Raw genomic sequence first — 20165 nt, forward strand, 5'->3', positions numbered from 1 at the left:
ACCATTAAACTACAATACAGGTGGGTCTATCTAGGCAGACTGTGTGTAATGTGTGGTGGGGATGAATGATGAAGACAATGGGGGAGATTTATCAAACATAGTGTAAAGTGAAACTGGCTCAGTTGCCCCTAGCAACCAATCAGATTACACCTTTCTTTCCTCAATAAAAAAAGGTGGAATCTGATTGGTTGCTAGGGGCAACTGAGCCAGTTCTACTTTACACCATGTTTGATAAATCTCCCCCAATGTGTTAGATTACAACCTAAAATGTTGTTTTCTAATAAAAGGATCAGATGCTATGGCTCTGCGCAGTTACTGGATATGGCTGTACTGGGACTGGTTATGGACACGTCCATTATAACATTTATTCTTATATCTATGTTACACACACATGTATTAGTCAGCGAGATAAACCAGACTTTCCATGATAATGGTTGCAGGAAATAACAATGTTATAAATTGAAAGCTGAGCTCTGATTGGTTGCTATGGGATCTAGTTGCTACTGGGGTCTGTTAAACAGTTCTGATACAAATGTTTCTTTTTTTCTTTTAAAGATGCGGAGCGCTAGGGAGAGAATGATCCTGGGGCAGAGACTACACGTGATGTCTATCTAATATTACTAGAGAGGGATTGTGCAATTCTGTGCTGAACACTGTCTAAGGGCCATATTACACTGGACGATTATCGTGGAAAAAAATTGTTAAAGGGGTTATCCAGCACTACAAAAACATGGCCGCTTTCCCCCTACTGTTGTCTCCAGATTGGGTAAGGTTTTGAAACTCAGTTCCATTGAAGTAAATTGAGCTTAATTGCAAACCACACCTGAACTGGAGACAACAGTAGGGGGGAAAGTGACCATGTTTTTGTAGCGCTGGATAACCCCTTTAAATCGTTCGAATTTAAAGAAGGAATAAACGATTTTAAAAATCATCGCAAAAACGATCAGGACTAACGATTATTGTTCTGTGTAATATGGTGCACGATTTTAGGTTAATGATAAACAATCTCGTTTCCGATCGTTTATCGTTAGTCATTAATCGTTAAAAATCACTCCGTGTAATAGGACCCTTAGGCTGTGTTCACACAGAGGGAGAGATTTATCAAACTGGTGTAAAGTAGAATTGTCTTAGTTGCCCCCAGCAACCAATCAGATTCCACCTTTCATTTTTTAAAGAATCTGTTAGGTATGAAAGGTGGAATCTGATTGGTTGCTAGGGGAAACAAAGACAATTCTACTTTACACCAGTTTGATAAATCTCCCCCATAGTGTTTAATTAGCCTAAACAAGCAATATTTTGCTCTGATTTTGGTAACAGTGGAAAATAGAACCATTTTACTGCAAATTGTGCAATTTGATGCAAAATAGTGATAACTAAACACTACTTAAACGCTTTGTGTAAAAACAGCCTTATGCATGTATCAATGTTATTTATAAGGGGATAGGTGATATATTTTCTATGGTAATGTGCTGGGGTAGCCACAGTAATAATTTTGTAAAAATTTTTGGGCAAGATAAAAAAAAAAAAAAAGTACAATCAGTACAACAGCTGGAAAAAAAGAGAGAAAACCACAATTAAACATGCCACACAGTCTAGGGTTTCTATTTGTAAAAAACTGTATTGGAGGGGAAAAAATTGAATTAAAGTCCTGGAGATAAAGACTATTACAGTACCCATCATTGAAAAAGATGACTTGGGAGAGAAGAATACTCATGAGTGAAGAAGAAAGATAAAGACTGTTATCATACCCATAATTTCTCACCACAGGCTATCTTCCAGATATTGCACATGTGAATGTTGTATGCTGTATGATAGTTGTGGCTTATGTCTGTGATCATGTGCTAGAAGTAGCTGTGGATTCTGTTATACAACAAGATGCCAAGACCAGAAAGGTTGAACAAGAAGACCTGGAACAGATGACTACCCTCCATGGCAGGAAGCAAGCGAAACCTGAAGGTTGGTATGTTATCATACCCATCGTTTTTCACCACAGGCTAGCTTTCAAATATTGCACATGTGAATGTTGTATGCTGTATGATAGTTGTGGCCTATGTCTGTGATCATGTGATCATCTGCTAGAGGTACTGTAGCTGTGGATTCCATTCCAAAAGAAGACACAGTGTCCAGAAAAAAGATTGAACAATAAAGAAGACTTGGGGTGGAAGACTACCCTCCTTTTGCAGGAAGCCAGCTAAAAACGAACATGGTTATGTTATCATACCCATACATCATTTCTCACCACAGGCTATCTTCCAAATATTGCACATGTGAACGTGGTATGCTGTATGATAGTTGTGGCCTATGTCTGTGATCATGTGCTAGAAGTAGCTGTGGATTCCTTTCTGCAAGACGTAGTGAACAGAAAGAAGATTAAAGAAAAGAGAAGACCTGGGACAGATGAGTACTCTCCGAGGGCAAGAAGCCACCTAAAGAGACGGGTATGTTATCATATCCATCCATCAGTAGCTGTGGATTTCTTTCTTCAAGAATATGCAGTGGCCAAAAAGAAGGTAGAACAAGATGACCTAGGACAAATGACTATCCTCCATGGGCAGGAAGCAAGCGAAAGATAAAAATCGGTATGTTTTCATACCCATAATTTCTTACAAATCTTCAAAATATTGCGCATGTGAATGTTGTATGTCTGTGTTCATGTGCTAGAAAGTAGCTGTGGATTCCTTTCTGCAAAGGGATACAATGCAAGAAAGAAAATTGAACAACAAAGCAGACCTGGGACGGCGGACTACCCTCCTTTTGCAAGATGCCAGTTAAACATAGGATGGATATGTTATCATACCTATCCGTTCTCACCACAGGTTATCTTCCAGATATTGCACATGTGAATGCTGTATGCTGTATGATAGTTGTGGCTTATGTCTGTGATCATGTGCTAGGAGTAGCTGTGGATTACATTCTGCAAGAAGAAGCAGTGGCCAAAAGGAAGATTGAAGAAGACCTGGGAAAGATGAGTACTCTCCATGGCCGAGAAGCCACCTAAAGAGAAATATGGGTATGTTATCATATCCATCATTTCTCACCACAGGCTATCTTCCAAATATTGCACATGTAAATGCTGTATGCTGTATGATAGTTGTGTCCTATGTCTGTGGTCATGTGCTAGAATTAGCTGTGGATTCTGTTCCGCAAGAAGATGCAGTGGCCAGAAGGAAGATTGAACAAGAAGACCTGGGACAGATGAGTACTCTCCATGCGCAAGAAGCCACCTAAAGAGAAAGATGGGTGTGTTATCATATCTATCATTTCTCACCACAGGCTATCTTCCAAATATTGCACATGTGAATGCTGTATGATAGTTGTGACAAATGTCTGTGATCATGTGCTAATAGTACCTGTGGATTTGTCTGCAAGAGGATTCAGTGGCCAGAAAGGAAACTGACCAAAAAAGAAGACCTCTTTTTACAAGAAGCCAGCTAAACATGAAGGATTTATCCTTCCAGCATAACAAAAGGCCCTATTCCACCAACAGATCTGATGACAGATTATCTGCCAAAGATTTGACGCCAAACCCAGGAACAGACTATAAACAGAGAACAGGTCATAAAGGAAAGACTGGATTTCTCCTCTTTTCAAATCCACTCCTGGGCTTGGCTTCAAATCTTTGGCAGATAATCTGTCGTCAGATCTGTTGGTGGAATAGGGCCTAAAGTTGCAAAGTTTACATTAGCTGTCTCAGAAGAAAGGGGGAGGGGAGAGACAGAGAGAAAAGCTCACACACTGAATTTTGTGTCTTTATCAGAAAGCAGCAGCTCAGAACTGAGGGAAAGAGACAGAAAAGGTAAAGACATGAATGTAATGAATTGTTAGTAGAATTGTTAGGAGGGGGGATGATTCAACATATATATTACCTAACTAGCGGACCCCTTTAAAGGGAACTTGTCATTTTTATGCTGCCTGAACCATTAATCACCAGGGCAGTCTCTGGAGGCTTTTCCCCACTCCAACAGCCTTGACTGATAGGTTCCTGCTTAGGTATAGGAACAAATCTATCAAGGCTGATGGGGCAGGGCGAACCCAGAACCAACCCAATGTAGTATAGCCAGCAAGAAAGTGATGACATATTCCCTTTAAAGGGAAAGAAGCATCCAACCTGCTGATATATCCCTACAGCGCATGGGCACTGAGGAGGAAGGCAAGTCTCTTACCTTGATCCTCTATGCTGTTTTCATGCGTTTTGTAGTCTAATTCATATACTAATGATGTGGTTTGTTGCAATGGGGGGGGGGAGGGGACTACCGCATAAGGGTTGAATGGTAGCTACAAAGGTGCAAAAGGTGGAGACACACTAAAGTGGGGCAGCTTAGGGACTCCATAACAGCACCATGATCTCCAGTTTTTATTAGTATCATCTTTGAGTAGATGGGACATATTCATCATTAGCTGCTCCTATCACTTACATTTAAACACTGTGGTTTTGGCATTATTGTTTGCGAGCTAATAGCTCCTGCTATGAAGTGAGCTCAGCTCTTCATAACTTGATACCTTGGTGGTGTACCCCGCTTGCGTTAAGGTGCAGCTTGCGGGGGCATACATGTACGCCCATGATCGTTTAGGGGTTAATGCATACTTTTAGCAGAAAATGTTATTGTGTTCAGAGGCCTCTAATGTTACCTGAAACTGTGATGAGGATTCTTCTTTGCAGCATTGCCAGCACCTTCCTTTAAATTGTTTTTTTGAAGAAAGAAGATCACTTTCAATGAGCTAGTGCCAGAAAGTTGTACAGATTTATAAATGCCATGGAAAAAAAAAAACAGACATGACAGCACATCCATATACTTATCACTGGTCCATATGTTTCTCAGCACCATATGCTACTAACATCAGGAGTTACTTACAATTTGATCAAAGTGCATAAGCCCACACACCGCTTCAAGGTTCCTGATTTGTGTCGCTCCCTGAATTAAAAATGGCGACCACCACCGCAACAACAGCGCCAAAGAGGGGAGTGAGCAAGTTGCCTACAAACCCCAGCTCTGCCAGACATAGTCCCCCTGGGCCACACCACCCGACAGACAGAGTTGACTGCTGCAATAATGGCGGCCGCATGAAACTGCACCACTCAGAGCAGGAGCAGATGGAATTAAAGGGGTTGTCTAGCAAAAATATTTTTCATTCATATCAAATGATATCAGAAAGTTATATAGATTTGTAGTTTACTTCTATTTAAAGATCTCAAATCTTCCTATACTTATAAGCGACTAAATGTCAGGCTATGTGCACACTGAGGAAAAGGCGAGGAATTCAGCTTTAAATTCAGCTTGAAATTCCTCCCGTAAAAAATGTACAGAGCAAAGTCCCATTGTGTTCAATGGGTTTTCTGCTCTGTTGTTCACACTGCAGAATTTCCAAGCAGAATTTTCTGCTGTCGATCTGCTAGAGGAATCCTATAGTAGTCAGGGTATGTACACACGGAGCAATTCTCGCGGAATTCCGCCCGAATTCCGCCATAATAAGCGGGCGGAATCCGCGTGGAATTCCGCCCGTGTAAATGCAACATTGCTCTTTCCATAGAGAACAATGGGATTTCCGACTGCCCGTGCACACAGAGTAAATTTCCGTCCGGAATTTCGCGCAGAATCCGCATTCCGCCCGAAGAATGTACATGTCAATTCTTTGGGCGGATTCCGCTAGAGGAATCTTATAGAAGTCAATGGGGTTTGAATTCTGCTGGTAATTCCGCTTGCATTCCGCTTGATTTCCGCGCGGATTCCGCTCAAATTCCGCCAGAGCAGAATAAGGGTATGTACACACGGAGCAATTCTCGCGGAATTCCGCCCGAATTCCGCCATAATAAGCGGGCGGAATCCGCGTGGAATTCCGCCCGTGTAAATGCAACATTGCTCTTTCCATAGAGAACAATGGGATTTCCGACTGCCCGTGCACACAGAGTAAATTTCCGTCCGGAATTCCGCGCAGAATCCGCATTCCGCCCGAAGAATGTACATGTCAATTCTTTGGGCGGATTCCGCTAGAGGAATCTTATAGAAGTCAATGGGGTTTGAATTCTGCTGGTAATTCCGCTTGCATTCCGCTTGATTTCCGCGCGGATTCCGCTCAAATTCCGCCAGAGCAGAATAAGGGTATGTGCACACTGAGGAAAAGGCGAGGAATTCAGCTTGAAATTCAGCTCAAAATTCAGCTTGAAATTCCTCCCGTAAAAAATGTGCAGAGCAAAGTCCCATTGTGTTCAATGGGTTTTCTGCTCTGTTGTTCCCACTGCAGAATTTCCGAGCAGAATTTTCTGCTGTAGATCTGCTAGAGGAATCCTATAGTAGTCAATGGGGGGCTTAAATTCTGCTTGAATTCTGCCTGAAAACTTTCAGCTACAATTCCTCGAGAATTGCTCAGTGTGCAAGGGCCCTTAGGGTATGTGCACACGGAGCAATTCTCGCGGAATTGTAGCTGAAAGATTTCAGCTTGAAATTCCGCTACTAATCTTTATGCGGAAATCACGCGGAATTCACGCGGAATTCACGCGGAATTGAGTCAGAATTCCGCCAGAATTCCGCCAGACATGTGTGGGTGGAGACCTAGATAAAATGTTGCAAATTAGGCAAAGTCTGGTCTCATGAGCCTGGAGAGTGTGGGGAAGACAGAGAGTGATGGCTTCCAAACGCCACAGGATGCCTATTGATGGGGATACCTTGATTTCTGAGGTAAAAAAGAACTTTTATTTCACTTCTGACATTTGTTCATAATCTTGTTTAGTCAGAAATGTTGTTGTGCATGTTGTATTTTTCTGTGTGTGAGTTTGTATTCCTCAGGAACCATATTAGCATGTAGTTTAGCATGTTGAGCATATGTGATCATCCTTAAACTTGGACTGTATACTCCCCTGTGTTATTTATGTTTATCTTTAATTTTATGTCATTTCATTGGCCAACATTATGTTAATTTTTCAACATGCATGTACTGATCTCTACAAACAGCTTTTAGCCACGTGCTTGGTGTGCTTGTGTTTGTGTGTTTCCCTACCCATTGCATGCTATATTCTGCTTAGGCATTTTTACTTTTACATGCAGCATTTGTTATGTACTCAAATATATATATATATATATATATATATATATATATATATATATATATATATATAATGTTTGTTTTACGCTGTGCTATCACCATGTTTTAACATTGGGGGAGATTGATCAAACATGGGGTAAAGTGCGACTGTCTCAGTTGCCCCTAGCAACCAATCAGATTCCACCTTTCATTCCTTTTACAGACTGTTTTAAAAATGAAAGCTGGAATCGGATTGGTTGCTAGGGGAAACTGAGCCAGTTACATACACACAGTGGTTGAGATTTATCAAACATGGTGTAAAGTGAATGTCCTTATGGCCATTATCATAACCATCCTTTCACCTCTTTGCCTTTACATGCTCCGCAATATTTAAATATAAAATTAATTTTTTTGTACTCTGCTAGTTATGTTTTTCAGCATTTACTTTCTGCTTTAATTACATTATTTGATTTCTAATTGTTTATAGGTGGAAGCTAGACCAGCTCTGTGGGACAAAGCGGCAAAAGGCTACTCTGACCGCAAGTTAAAGGCCAGATTATGGAGAGAGGTGGCCAACGCAATGTTTGACGATTTTGAGGATCTTGAGCCTGAGGAGCAGGCGGAATTAGGTATTTTTTATGTGTAAATAATGTAAACCTTTGTTAAAGGGTTACTCTGGCCTGGTGTTTTTTTTCGCCTATGTGGGCGGGGAGGAGGTGGATGAGGGCAATGACGTCCCCTTACCTCCCCTGTTCCAGTGTCCCGGATCCCGCAACTCCCATTCTGCGCTGTCCGGGCGCTTTCTGGTCTCTGAAACGGCCTTGAGATGTGATGTTTGAAGTCCCCCTCAGCCAGTCAGGGATATGGCCTCTGCCTTTTGACTGGCTGAGCAGAATAGAAACGTCACGTCTCAAGCCCCAGCATCCACCTCCTCCCCGGCCATAGACAAAAAAGCACACCAGGCCGGAGTACCCCTTTAATTTAATGTGTTATATTTCTAAATCCACATTTTTAACTTTTTATTACACAGATAAAAGCTTGCGGACAAGATGGAAGTCCATACGAGATTATTTTACAAAGGGGATGATGGAGGCAGAGAGGAGTGGTGCCTCACCAAGCAAGAGGAAGCCCATTCCATATGAAGATTCGTTAAGATTCTTGATTTCTAAAAAGGCATTTCGGAGGTAAAGGATTGAATCAATATATGTGTGCTATGTTCACCAAGGTTAGAATATAACAAATATATTTGAAATTTACATTACTCCTTTTATTTTGCTAGGACTTCTGGGAATTTTGGGAAAAAAAAACCCAGCAGCAACAACATCAGCAGCCACCACAAAGGAGGTCAAGCAGCAGTGCCACAGCATCAAGGGCCCAAACAGAGGAGGAGGAGGAAGAAGAGGAGTCTGGCACATCATGTATGTTCATGGACATCCCTGACTCGCCTTCCACACGCTCAAACACCCCTTCCCCAACTCCAAACATTAGATCGCCTGCCACTACCAGTGGTGCTGATGCTGCCACTGTCACCACTGCTGCTTCCCAGGCTGAGACAACCTCTGCTCGGCCTCGTCGTGTGCCCCTCCAAATTCGGAGAAATGTAAGAACCCCTCAAATACCAGATAAGGAACTTGATGTAGAGAACGAAACCTTATCTCTTATTCGACGGGTAGATGCCAAAGATGATTTTGATAACTTTGGCTCACTGATGGCAGCCTCCTGTCGTCGGATGGATCGTAATTTAGTTGGCCATTTTATGACTCTTTCCTTGACCATGTCAACAGCTTTTGAGTTAGCAAAATCCATGCCACCAGTGGTAGATATGATGAAAGGGCTGCACATTGCTTTGGGCCTGCGGGAGAGTACAAATGACCAGGCTATACAGACAGATATCCAATCTCAGGTCCAACTGCCAACATCACGTGTGCCTTCAAATAATCCTTTTTACCCCCAGTACCAGTACTACAGCCAGTACAATGTTGGACCTTCACAACGTACAAGTGCCCAGCATGACCCCAGTACCATGGGAAGATCCCCTACTTCTTACACAGACCTCAGCTAGTTGAGCCATGTGTGGTTGAGATTTCCTTGTTTTTTTTTTTTGGTTAAATTATTTGCTTGAGACATTTGTTTTTTGGTGGAGTTTTTGTCTTGACTTTAAAGAAGTCTATTTGCCTTGAATTAAGGCATGATAAAAGAATTTTGTTTCAAAAAAACAGTCTTGTGTATTCTTTATCTTTGACTATTTGAATGCATATGGCGATTTATGTTAAGCATGTGCTCCAGCCTGGGTTTTTGGGGACATGTTGGTCCAACACAGCTATTTATGTGTGTGTGTGTGTGTGGCAGCAGGTTCCCAGAGAAAACAGGCTGATGTACATACATAAGCATTTACACATTATTTATCAAACATGGTGTAAAGTGACACTGGCTTAGTTGCCCCTAGCAACCAATCAGATTCCTCATTTCATTCCTCACATATTCTTTGGAAAATGAAAGGTCGAATATGATTGGTTGCTATGGGCGACTGAGTCAGTTTCACTTTACACCATCATGTTTGAGAAATCTCCCTCTATATATTAACATACCAGAGCATACATAGACAAAGCACTTTTTAAGTATTACTGAATGACATTAAACATCAGCAACATGAATTTGTCATGTCCAAACTTTACATTAAAGCAAGGTGAGTTTCCTTTTGGAATAAATTAACTGGACAGACTACTGTTGATGATCAGCTAGCTACAAGGTGATCATGTAATTCTGCATAGAAATATGTCACATAAAAAATATCAACAATTATTGTCACTCTGAGCCAAGACTTAAAATCCAATAGTGATTTCAAAGGACGGGGACACTATAGCCTTTTCATTGGTTGTGCTGCTTGGGCCTGGAAAGATTGACATCAAGTAAATGTCAAATTATGTCCAACATGTATAGTATGTGTGCAATAATTGGATAAGCACTCAGACATTAATTTTAAACCAAAAATGGTATTTTATCTTAACCTTGTTATATATTGAACCAAATAAAAAAATTGTTCAGTAAGTAAGAACATAATGGCAAACATTTTACAACAAATTATCACATAAGCAAATAAAGGACAATGTCAACTGGCATCCGAGGCAGGATACACTGGTTGAAAGTCACAGCTGGGCAGGAGCACTGATGCCGGGACTTTGCCACTCAAAAAATAATGTTTCGCTTAACTGCATAGTCCTAAGGATGCCGGTTCCAGCAAGGAAAAAAAAAAAAAAAAAGGATGCCTTTGATAAAGTGGTAGAGAAGCCATCATCCCAAGGAGCGAGCGGTGATCACGGAGGCTGAATCAAATGCCAGGGCAAAGCACCTTCGGGGGACCCGAAATAGTCGGTGAAGGCTTCCCTCACCAGTACACCACGGTTGGATGGCCGCCCCAAGCCCCAGTTGACAGGGGTGCCATCAAAAGCTTCATGTGTGTCCACCTCAATGTCCAAACTAGCATCGTAGTCACGCACAAAGTTGTGGAGCACACATGCAGCTTTGATGACACTGTCAACTGTGGCTTCATCCAACTGCATAGCACTGGTGAAGACCCTCCACTTACTACACAGGATCCCGAAGGTGCACTCCACGAAGCGTCGTGCCCGGCTCAGCCTATAATTGAAGACTCTTCTCCGGGCATTCAAGCCCCTCTGTGGGTATGGGCGCAGCAGGTTATTCATCAGTGGAAAGGCCTCATCCGATACCAAGACGAAGGGGACTGGATGGTTGGTACCCGGGAGAGAACGTGGAGGGGGTAGAGTCACCTGATTTACAATTACTTGCCTCCCAAATTCAGATGTCATCAGCACTCGGGAGTCCCCGGTCCCTCCATAGGCACCGACTTCGATAGCAATGAACTTATAGTTCACATCAGCCACCGCCATCAGGACCACTGAAAAATACTTCTTGTAGTTGAAGTACAGTGATCCTGATCGCGGTGGCTGCAGAACTCGAACATGCTTACCGTCGACGGCACCTATGCAGTTCGGGAAGTTGGCCACAGACTGAAAGCCTGCTGCTGCCTGCAACCATGTCTCCTGAGTTGGACTGGGCATTGAAATGGGCTGCAAGTACTCCCAAATCACGTGGCATGTTGACCTCACAATTGCAGAGATAGTAGATGTCCCGACTCTGAATTGGAGGTGCAACGATGCAAAACTCTCCCCAGTTGCCAGAAATCTGCAAGAGACAAAAGAGAGACAAAATTTTAATCTTTTAACATCATTTATATAGCATAATTAACATTCATCATATGCCAATAAACTAAGCATGGAAAAAATTTGCAAAAAAACCCATAAAAAAAACATCCATGTTCTATAAAGCGCTAAACACTAAACAAAATATATAATATACATTCTTACCTCAACGTGATCATCAGTCGCTCCTTGGGAGTGATGGCTTTTCGCATTTCTGTATCCTGCTTCTTGAGATGTGGACCCAAAATTTCTACCAATTTATCAAAGGCATCCATTGGCATCCGAAAAAAACCAAAAAACTTGTCCGGATACCTTAGGGGAAAAAAAAAAAAAAAAAAATTACAAGTCTACTCAATACCAATAATATTTAGAAGGCAAAAAGTACACCAAAAAAAACTCACTCCCTCAATTCTGCATACAGTTGACCAATGTGACCACATTCGTGCCGACGAAGATTAATTGGGTGTACCCAAAAACGTCGTCCCTCAAATATGGTCTACACACAAAAAAAAATATAACAATTAAACATAGGCAGATATTGAACATGCTAATTTGTCTATTCTAAGGAAACACATCTTGCATCATCAAAATATACATATGAATTTATCACTATTCTATGGTTACATGATGTACAGTATTTATCTTTCAAGGAAAAATAACATTATCAGGGTTAACACAAATAACTTGAACATAAACTAGGGATATTGAAAAAAGCGATAAGCAAAGACTGAGCACAGCAAAAACATGCTCGTTTGTTGAACGGACCAAACAACATTACCTGTTGTTGTTGTTGTTGGTTACGTCGTCGTCGTCGCCGTCGTCGACGCATTACTCGTAGGGCTTGAATTAAAAGCAGCTGCAAAAATTCATCTTGAAGGCGTAGCCTTGGCTCTTGTACAGGAGCATGCAACTGGACTTGTTGTTCTGAAGCCATGTGCACACATTAAACTTGTTGTCCAAAAATGGCTGTTGGTCCAGCAAAAATGGGAGTTTTTGTAGGCCATTGTACCGCCCAGGGGGTGGAATAGTTGCTAAATTGTATTATAATTAATGTGCGGATATCCGCTTGTTTTCCGCTTGTTTTCCGCCCGTTTTCCGCCCGGATTAGGCGCGGAAATAAAATGTAAGCGGAAAATCAAAAACCCATAGAGTTCTATGGCATTCCGCCAGCGGAATCCGCCCAAAGAATTGTCATGTACATTCTTCGGGCGGAATGCGGAATCCGGACGGAAATTTACTCTGTGTGCACGGCCAGTCGGAAATCCCATTGTTCTCTATGGAAAGAGCAATGTTGAATTTACACGGGCGGAATTCCACGCGGATTCCGCCCGCTTTTTATGGCGGAATTCGGGCGGAATTCCGCGAGAATTGCTCCGTGTGCACGGGCCCTCGGCGAGGAATTTCAAGCAGAAATTTTTCAGCTACAATTCCTCGAGAATTGCTCCGTGTGCAAGGGCCCTCAATGGGGAGCTTAAATTCTGCTTGAATTCTGCCTCAAAACTTTCAGCTACAATTCCTCGAGAATTCCTCAGTGTGCACATAGCCTGAGGCTATGTGCACACTGAGGAATTCTCGAGGAATTGAAGCAGAAAGTTTTCAGGCAGAATTCAAGCAGAATTTGAGCCCCCCATTGACTTCTATAGGATTCCTCTGGCAGATCTACAGCAGAAAATTCTGCTTGAAAATTCTGCAGTGTGAACAACAGAGCAGAAAACCCATTGAACACAATGGGACTTTGCTCTGTACATATTTTACGGGAGGAATTTCAAGCTGAATTCCTCACCTTTTCCTCAGTGTGCACATACCCTCAGGCTATGTGCACACTGAGGAAAAGGCGAGGAATTCAGCTTGAAATTCAGCTCAAAATTCAGCTTGAAATTCCTCCCGTAAAAAATGTGCAGAGCAAAGTCCCATTGTGTTCAATGGGTTTTCTGCTCTGTTGTTCACACTGCAGAATTTCCGAGCAGAATTTTCTGCTGTAGATCTGCTAGAGGAATCCTATAGAAGTCAATGGGGGGCTTAAATTCTGCTTGAATTTTGCCTGAAAACTTTCAGCTACAATTCCTCGAGAATTGCTCAGTGTAAACATAGCCTCAGGGTATGTACACACTGAGCAATTCTCGAGGAATTGAAGCAGAAAATTTTCAGGCAGAATTCAAGCAGAATTTAAGCCCCCCATTGACTTCTATAGGATTCCTCTAGCAGATCGACAGCAGAAAATTCTGCTCGGAAATTCTGCAGTGTGAACAATAGAGCAGAAAACCCATTGAACACAATGGGACTTTGCTCTGTACATTTTTTACGGGAGGAATTTCAAGCTGAATTCCTCGCCTTTTCCTCAGTGTGCACATACCCCAAAGAAGTAACGGACGGACGGAAATTCCGCAGTGTAAAAAGCACAGCGCAAAGCCCATTGAAAACAATGGAAAAGTGCATAGCTCAATTTAAACGGGCGGATTTTTGAGCGGAATTTCGCACGAAATCCGCCTCTTTTGCTCAGTGTGCATGAGGCCTTAGGGGATATTAGCTGTCTGGGGTTGTGTGACAACAAACTTGAGCCTGTTACCAAATGGATAGACATGCTAAAAAAGGAATCCTTTAAACCTATCCAAGGACGAAGGACACGAAACGCGCGTCGGGGTGGTGGCGTCCTGGAGAGTGAGCAGGTTTTGTGACCTTCTGGTAACATGTGCGATTCTTATATGGGGTGGGACGGGTTTGCATTGCAAATATAGGATATTTTTCTAATGTGACAATCATGCACTTAGCACTTTATATCCGGTCCCAGTGTTCTTTTTGATGAATTGCTCTTGTACTACTATGTTATATGAGACATCTCTCCAGGATTGCCACCCTGTTTTTATAGTGTTGATTTTTTTTTTTTTTTTGGTATTTTAAATATTGGTTGAAATAAAATTATTGCTACAATACTCAATTTGTTTTTTCTTTGGTTTAGTTTGGCTATGTTGAGGTAGCATTACGGCTCAGGTATTATCCACTTATTTACGCCCATTAGGGGATTATATACATAACTGTGGCTGCCCTCAATTTATGTGATTTTGGTTAATATAGACATTACTTGTACACCTAGCTTAGCTGCAATGCACATTACACACACAGCTCTGCTATAGACATTACTTGTACACCTAGCTTAGCTGCAATGCACATTACACACACAGCTCTGCTATAGACATTACTTGTACACCTAGCTTAGCTGCAATGCACATTACACACACAGCTCTGCTATAGACATTACTTGTACACCTAGCTTAGCTGCAATGCACATTACACACACAGCTCTGCTATAGACATTACTTGTACACCTAGCTTAGCTGCAATGCACATTACACACACAGCTCTGCTATAGACATTACTTGTACACCTAGCTTAGCTGCAATGCACATTACACACACAGCTCTGCTATAGACATTACTTGTACACCTAGCTTAGCTGCAATGCACATTACACACACAGCTCTGCTATAGACATTACTTGTACACCTAGCTTAGCTGCAATGCACATTACACACACAGCTCTGCTATAGACATTACTTGTACACCTAGCTTAGCTGCAATGCACATTACACACACAGCTCTGCTATAGACATTACTTGTACACCTAGCTTAGCTGCAATGCACATTACACACACAGCTCTGCTATAGACATTACTTGTACACCTAGCTTAGCTGCAATGCACATTACACACACAGCTCTGCTATAGACATTACTTGTACACCTAGCTTAGCTGCAATGCACATTACACACACAGCTCTGCTATAGACATTACTTGTACACCTAGCTTAGCTGCAATGCACATTACACACACAGCTCTGCTATAGACATTACTTGTACACCTAGCTTAGCTGCAATGCACATTACACACACAGCTCTGCTATAGACATTACTTGTACACCTAGCTTAGCTGCAATGCACATTACACACACAGCTCTGCTATAGACATTACTTGTACACCTAGCTTAGCTGCAATGCACATTACACACACAGCTCTGCTGCACACACTATAGAAATAACCAGCATGCCCGACACACAGCTCTGCTGTCTGACCTGCTTTCTATCTGCAGCAGTGAGGCAAGACAGCCTGACTCCTCCCGAACATGTGACTGATCACATGATTATGACATCATGAAAGGTCCTTCAGACTACAAGGACCTGGCATCTACCTTCCTGTAAGTACCTACTACCCTAGTCTCGGTCACTGCAGGTAGAATGGGGCTCATAGATCTGGGTTTGCCATTATAGTCTTCCCTGAAAAGTTTCTGTTGAGGTGAAAGTAACATTGTTGTTTCCTTTGAACTGCTTTAAAACTACAGGTCCCAGCATGCACTCTGAATTCTAGTCCAGAAGCCCTTATGATCTTATTAGGACACATAGCAGACATCCCTACATGTGGAGACGCCTTCCATGTATCTGAATGGGGATGTTTGTGCAGCATGTACAACAAGATGTGTAAGAGAGAGAGAAATGTCTGCGACAAGTCTGCAGTGTGTGAACATGCCCTTAGAAAAGGAGCAGATCTCAGCTCTAACCTGATACTTTAGCCCACTTAAGTCATTATTATAGTTTTATTTTTCACCATTGACTATGATGAAGCAACCAAACATTATAATGACATTACAGACTAGAGAACACCGTTATGTCGTATGCAAAAGAGACAAATAAGTTAGCCACAATTAAAGGGGTTGTCTGACCTAGCATGGCAACCAGCGGATAGGAGATAACAAAGTTGATCAGGGGATTTTACAGCAGGGACCCCCACAGATCACAAGTACAGAAGACTATTGTCCCTATATGTATAGCATAGCATGTGCAGACACGGCATCAGTCTCTATAGGGCTTCTGATCAGTGTGGGAGCTCAGCAATGTTCCCAATGGTACCCTGGTCCTCTAGTTAAAGGGGAGGAAACCCTAGCCCCTCCATGATAGGGTTACATTGATTCTAATGGAGTCAGGTCATGGAGGGGCTGGGGTTTATTCCCACTGGGGGTGGGTCGGCCCGCCTCCAGTGCTTCAGCCTGGGCCTGGTGGTACAGTCACTTTAGGCTGCATTCCCACGTTCTGTGATCCTGACGGATCACGGACGTGGAATGCATGTACCGGAGCCCCCCCGCGCCCGCACAGCATCTGTAATTAGATGCTGGGAGCGGGGGAGACTGTATTCATAAGCGCACAGTCTCCCCCGCTCCCAGCATCTAATTGCAGATGCTGTCCGGGCGCGGGGGGACTCCGGTACATGCATTCCACGTCGGATCACGGAACGTGGGAATGCAGCCTAAAGCTCCATTTACTTCAATGGAACTGAGTTTGAAACCCCACCCAATCTGGAGACAAGAGAGGGGGAAAAGTGGGCATGTTTTTGTAGCACTGGATAACCCCTTTAATCCCCAATGATACCCCTTGTCCTGCCGTTAACCCCCATTGATACCCCAGTCCTGTATTTTACCGTCCATGATACCCCTAGTCCTGTAGTTAACCCCTAATGGTGCCCCTGGTCTTGTAGTTACCCCCAATGGTGCCCCTGGTTCTGTAGTTACCCCCCCATGGTGCCCCTGTAGTTACCTCCAATGGTGCCCTGGTCCTGTTGTTACTCTCGATGGTGCCCCTGGTCTTGCAGTTACTCCCCATGGTGCCCCTGGTTCTGTAGTTACCCCCAATGGTGCCCTGGTCCTGTAGTTACTCTCAATGGTGCCCCTTGTCTTGCAGTTACCCCCCATGGTGCCCCTGGTTCTGTAGTTACTCCCAATATTGCCCCTGGTTCTGTAGTTACTCCCAATGGTGCCCCTGGTCCTGTAGTTACTCCCAATGGTGCCCCTGGTCCTGTAGTTAACCCCCAATGGTGCCCCTGGTCCTGTAGTTACCCCCAATGGTGCCCCTGGTCCTGTAGTTATCCCCAATGGTGCCCCTGGTCCTGTAGTTATCCCCAATGGTGCCCCTGGTTCTGTAGTTACCCCAAATGGTGCCCCTGTAGTTACCCCCAATGGTGCCCCTGGTTCTGTAGTTACCCCAAATGGTGCCCCTGGTCCTGTAGTTACTCCCAATGGTGCCCCTATAGTTACTCCCAATGGTGCCCCTGGTCCTGTAGATAACCCCAATGATACCCCTGGTCCTGTAGTTACCCCCAATGATATTCTGGTCCTGTAGTTAATACTGTAATTTTCATAATTCCATTATCCTTTTTGATTCTGCAATTTCAATGTTGAGGAATGATTTTTTAGTTTATTTTTAAACACAGGAACTCCCAGTTGACTTATTATGTTACTGTTTGTTATATAGTGACCTATGTTAGGTGTTTATTATTACTGTAATCGAGCATATAGAGAGAGATTGGAAGGTATTGTAAGTAGAGATGAGCGAACCTGGAGCATGCTCGAGTCCATCCGAACCCGAACTTTCGGCATTTGATTAGCGGTGGCTGCTGAACTTGGATAAAGCCCTAAGGCTATGTGGAAATCATGGATATAGTCATTGGCTGTATCCATGTTTTCCAGACAACCTTACAGCTTTATCCAAGTTCAGCAGCCCCAGCTAATCAAATGCCGAAGGTTCGGGTTCGGATGGACTCGAGCATGCTCCAGGTTCGCTCATCTCTAATTGTAAGACATTGTTTTTGTTTTCTCATATAAAACCAGAAAGAAAATGAGGAAATTAACTCTGCTGGGTCTTCACTCAATGAGTATTTGCCAGAAACACTTTCTTCGCTTTTCAAGCTCAGCTGCCAGTTTTCCGTACCAGGTACTGAATGCGCCCTCCAATGGATCTTCCTATAACGGAGTCATGCTTTTGCTGCATGTGTATATTGCTTCTGTATCTACCATTACAAACACAGTGGTGAGGAGAAGCATGTGGACCGCTGCCACATCAGCCTGTTTGGTAGGAGTTCCATGGGTTCTCTTTCTTTTATTTTCTTTAGAGAAGTGACAATAATTCATTGGAAATAAAGTTGGAAGAAGCTGAAGAGGAGCCTCAGGATTTTTCAGTGAATAAACAGAGCATTCCGAAAAAGAAGCATGCTATACAAATGGTGTATTGTGGCTCAGGGTATTATGGCATGCAGGTGAGTGTGCTTCTTCAGGACATAACTCTTGTTTACATAGCATGTGTTAGACTTTTTCTTTTTTGCGGTTTGGGGCTATGTTCACACTACGTAAGAGACTGGCCGTTCCGTGACCCTGGCCGGATGATCTTTCGGCCGCGGAGCTCTGATGCGGGCGCATCGCTTCACTGTGTGAACTGACAGGTCTTTCTGCGGCCGGAATTCACTGAATTCCGGCCGCAGAAAACTGACATGTCAGTTGTTTGCGGCGGCGTATGGGATCCCGGCCGGAGCGCACACAATGTGTGTATGCTCCGGCCGGGATCCCATAGAACAACAGGCATTGTTCCACCGCGGTAAAAGTACGGCCGTTGTTGCCATCGGCAACAACGGCTGTACTTTTACGTAGTGTGAACATAGCCTGGAACTGGATGTAATAATGGCAGCCTTTTTCACTAATCATGTTTTCCCACTATATTTACATGCAGTTTTGTCTTCCTTTTTCTGTTGTACATTTTGGACGTGTTTTTCCTGGTGCTTCTTAGGGAGACGGTCCCATAACAATCCTTTTTTTCCCCTACAGTGCACCTCCACATTATTGCCTCTCCACATTATCACATTGCGGACTCCTGTCTTGTAGCCTAGACTCCTCTCTGCTTCTGATGAGCCACTATATTCTATTTCGGACCTCATAATGCTTTCTCCTCTTTGCTATGAGTCCTATGATGCATAAGCGCAGCATCACATCAGCAGCTAAAGCCTTTGCCATCTTTACCTTCTTGTCTGTTGAGTTGAGTTGCATTACTATATACAGTGGTGCCTTGGATTACGAGCATAATTCGTTGTGGGACTGTGCTTGTAATTCAAATCACTTTTTAACCAAAAACTAAATTTCCCATAAGAAATCATTGAAATGTAGACAATTGGTTCTACACCCCAAAAATAATAGGGGTGTGTGTTCAGCATAGACCAATCAGGAAGTGAGAATCATTAAGCTGTGCAGGAGGACAGTGACAGAAACCTTTCTATACAGCAGTGTGAATGGCTGAATGTGAGTGCAGGCACATTATAGCAGCAGTGTGTATAGCTGAGTGTAAGTGCAGGCACAATATAGCAGGAATGGAGAGGATGGGAAACAGAAGGGCTGACAGAGGCTTCAGGGAGCATGAAGGAATGAGCAGGGCAGATGTGGGCACATGTATGCAGCACTCTCTGTCCTGGGAGAGAGGGGTTACAGCTATGGAGAGATTATTTCCACAGTCCTGTCCCCTGATGCAAGACCCAGCCTGAAGTGGATCTGCTATGATTTGGAAGGTGATGAAGACTTCCAGAGTACAGTGCTGTAGACCACGCTATGCAGACCATGCCCCTCCCCCACTCCCCGTCCCACCCAGTACAGGGAGCTCTTAAACCAAAGCAAGGCTCTTAAACCTAGTTACAATTTTGAAAAACTATGAGCTCTTCTCACTAAACGCTCTCAATCCAGGTTAATCCAAGGCTTTACCTCCTGTAGACAAGGAAAAACATCAGAAAAATGCCGAACCTGAGTGTGCTGCATAAAAAAAGCCACAAACCAAGTTGCAATTTTATTTATTTTTTATTCTATGTTTCTGTTTGTTTAAGGTATACAGGTAAGATGAGCATTAGGCTTAAAAAGTGTGTTTTGGGCAAATAATTTGCCTGTAATATATATTTCCCCTGTAATAGTACACCCAGCTACCATTTGGTTACTAGGAGGCCACACTGCCGTCAAGCAGCTGATCGCTCAGAGGGCTTTAGGAAGTGTTTGATCAGTTGTAGAGATGAGCGAACCGGGTTCGGGTTCGAGTAGATCCGAACCCGAACGTTCGGTATTTGATTAGAGGGGGCTGCTGAAG

General features: G+C 43.2%; 2 protein-coding genes across 5 annotated transcripts in view; one reads left to right on the forward strand and one right to left on the reverse strand.

Annotated features, from left to right (window-relative positions):
* LOC138801187 (pseudouridylate synthase 1 homolog) overlaps positions 1-20165 on the forward strand; it is a 22934-nt gene continuing 2769 nt past the window's right edge. Inside the window, exons 1-4 of one of the 4 annotated variants that reach the window (XM_069983762.1) lie at positions 1-20; positions 15320-15424; positions 17885-17987; positions 18166-18309. In XM_069983762.1, the coding sequence (XP_069839863.1) occupies positions 15381-15424; positions 17885-17987; positions 18166-18309 (291 nt within the window). In that variant the 5' untranslated portion in view covers positions 1-20; positions 15320-15380. Of the gene's footprint in view, positions 21-3659; positions 3797-15148; positions 15425-15500; positions 15523-17884; positions 17988-18165; positions 18310-20165 lie in introns of those variants that run through there. The other 3 variants (XM_069983754.1, XM_069983746.1, XM_069983769.1) reach the window with 3 other exon arrangements.
* On the reverse strand, positions 10082-11729 carry LOC138779667 (uncharacterized). Its single transcript, XM_069956619.1, has 3 exons — positions 11639-11729; positions 11403-11549; positions 10082-11220 (listed from the first exon to the last, which is right to left on the reverse strand). The coding sequence occupies exons 2-3, from the start codon at positions 11516-11518 to the stop codon at positions 10332-10334; spliced, it is 1005 nt and encodes a 334-aa protein (XP_069812720.1). The 5' UTR covers positions 11519-11549; positions 11639-11729; the 3' UTR covers positions 10082-10331.

This window comes from Dendropsophus ebraccatus, chromosome 1 (assembly GCF_027789765.1).
Source record: "Dendropsophus ebraccatus isolate aDenEbr1 chromosome 1, aDenEbr1.pat, whole genome shotgun sequence".
Lineage (NCBI taxonomy): Eukaryota > Metazoa > Chordata > Amphibia > Anura > Hylidae > Dendropsophus > Dendropsophus ebraccatus.

Coding starts and splice junctions, on each gene's coding strand:
- LOC138779667 (XM_069956619.1), bottom strand. CDS start 11,518: ATGCCAATGGATGCCTTTGATAAATTGGTAGAAATTTTGGGTCCACAT. Junction 11,221..11,402: donor CGACTGATGATCACGTTGAG/GTAAGAATGTAT, acceptor TGTCTCTTGCAG/ATTTCTGGCAACTGGGGAGA.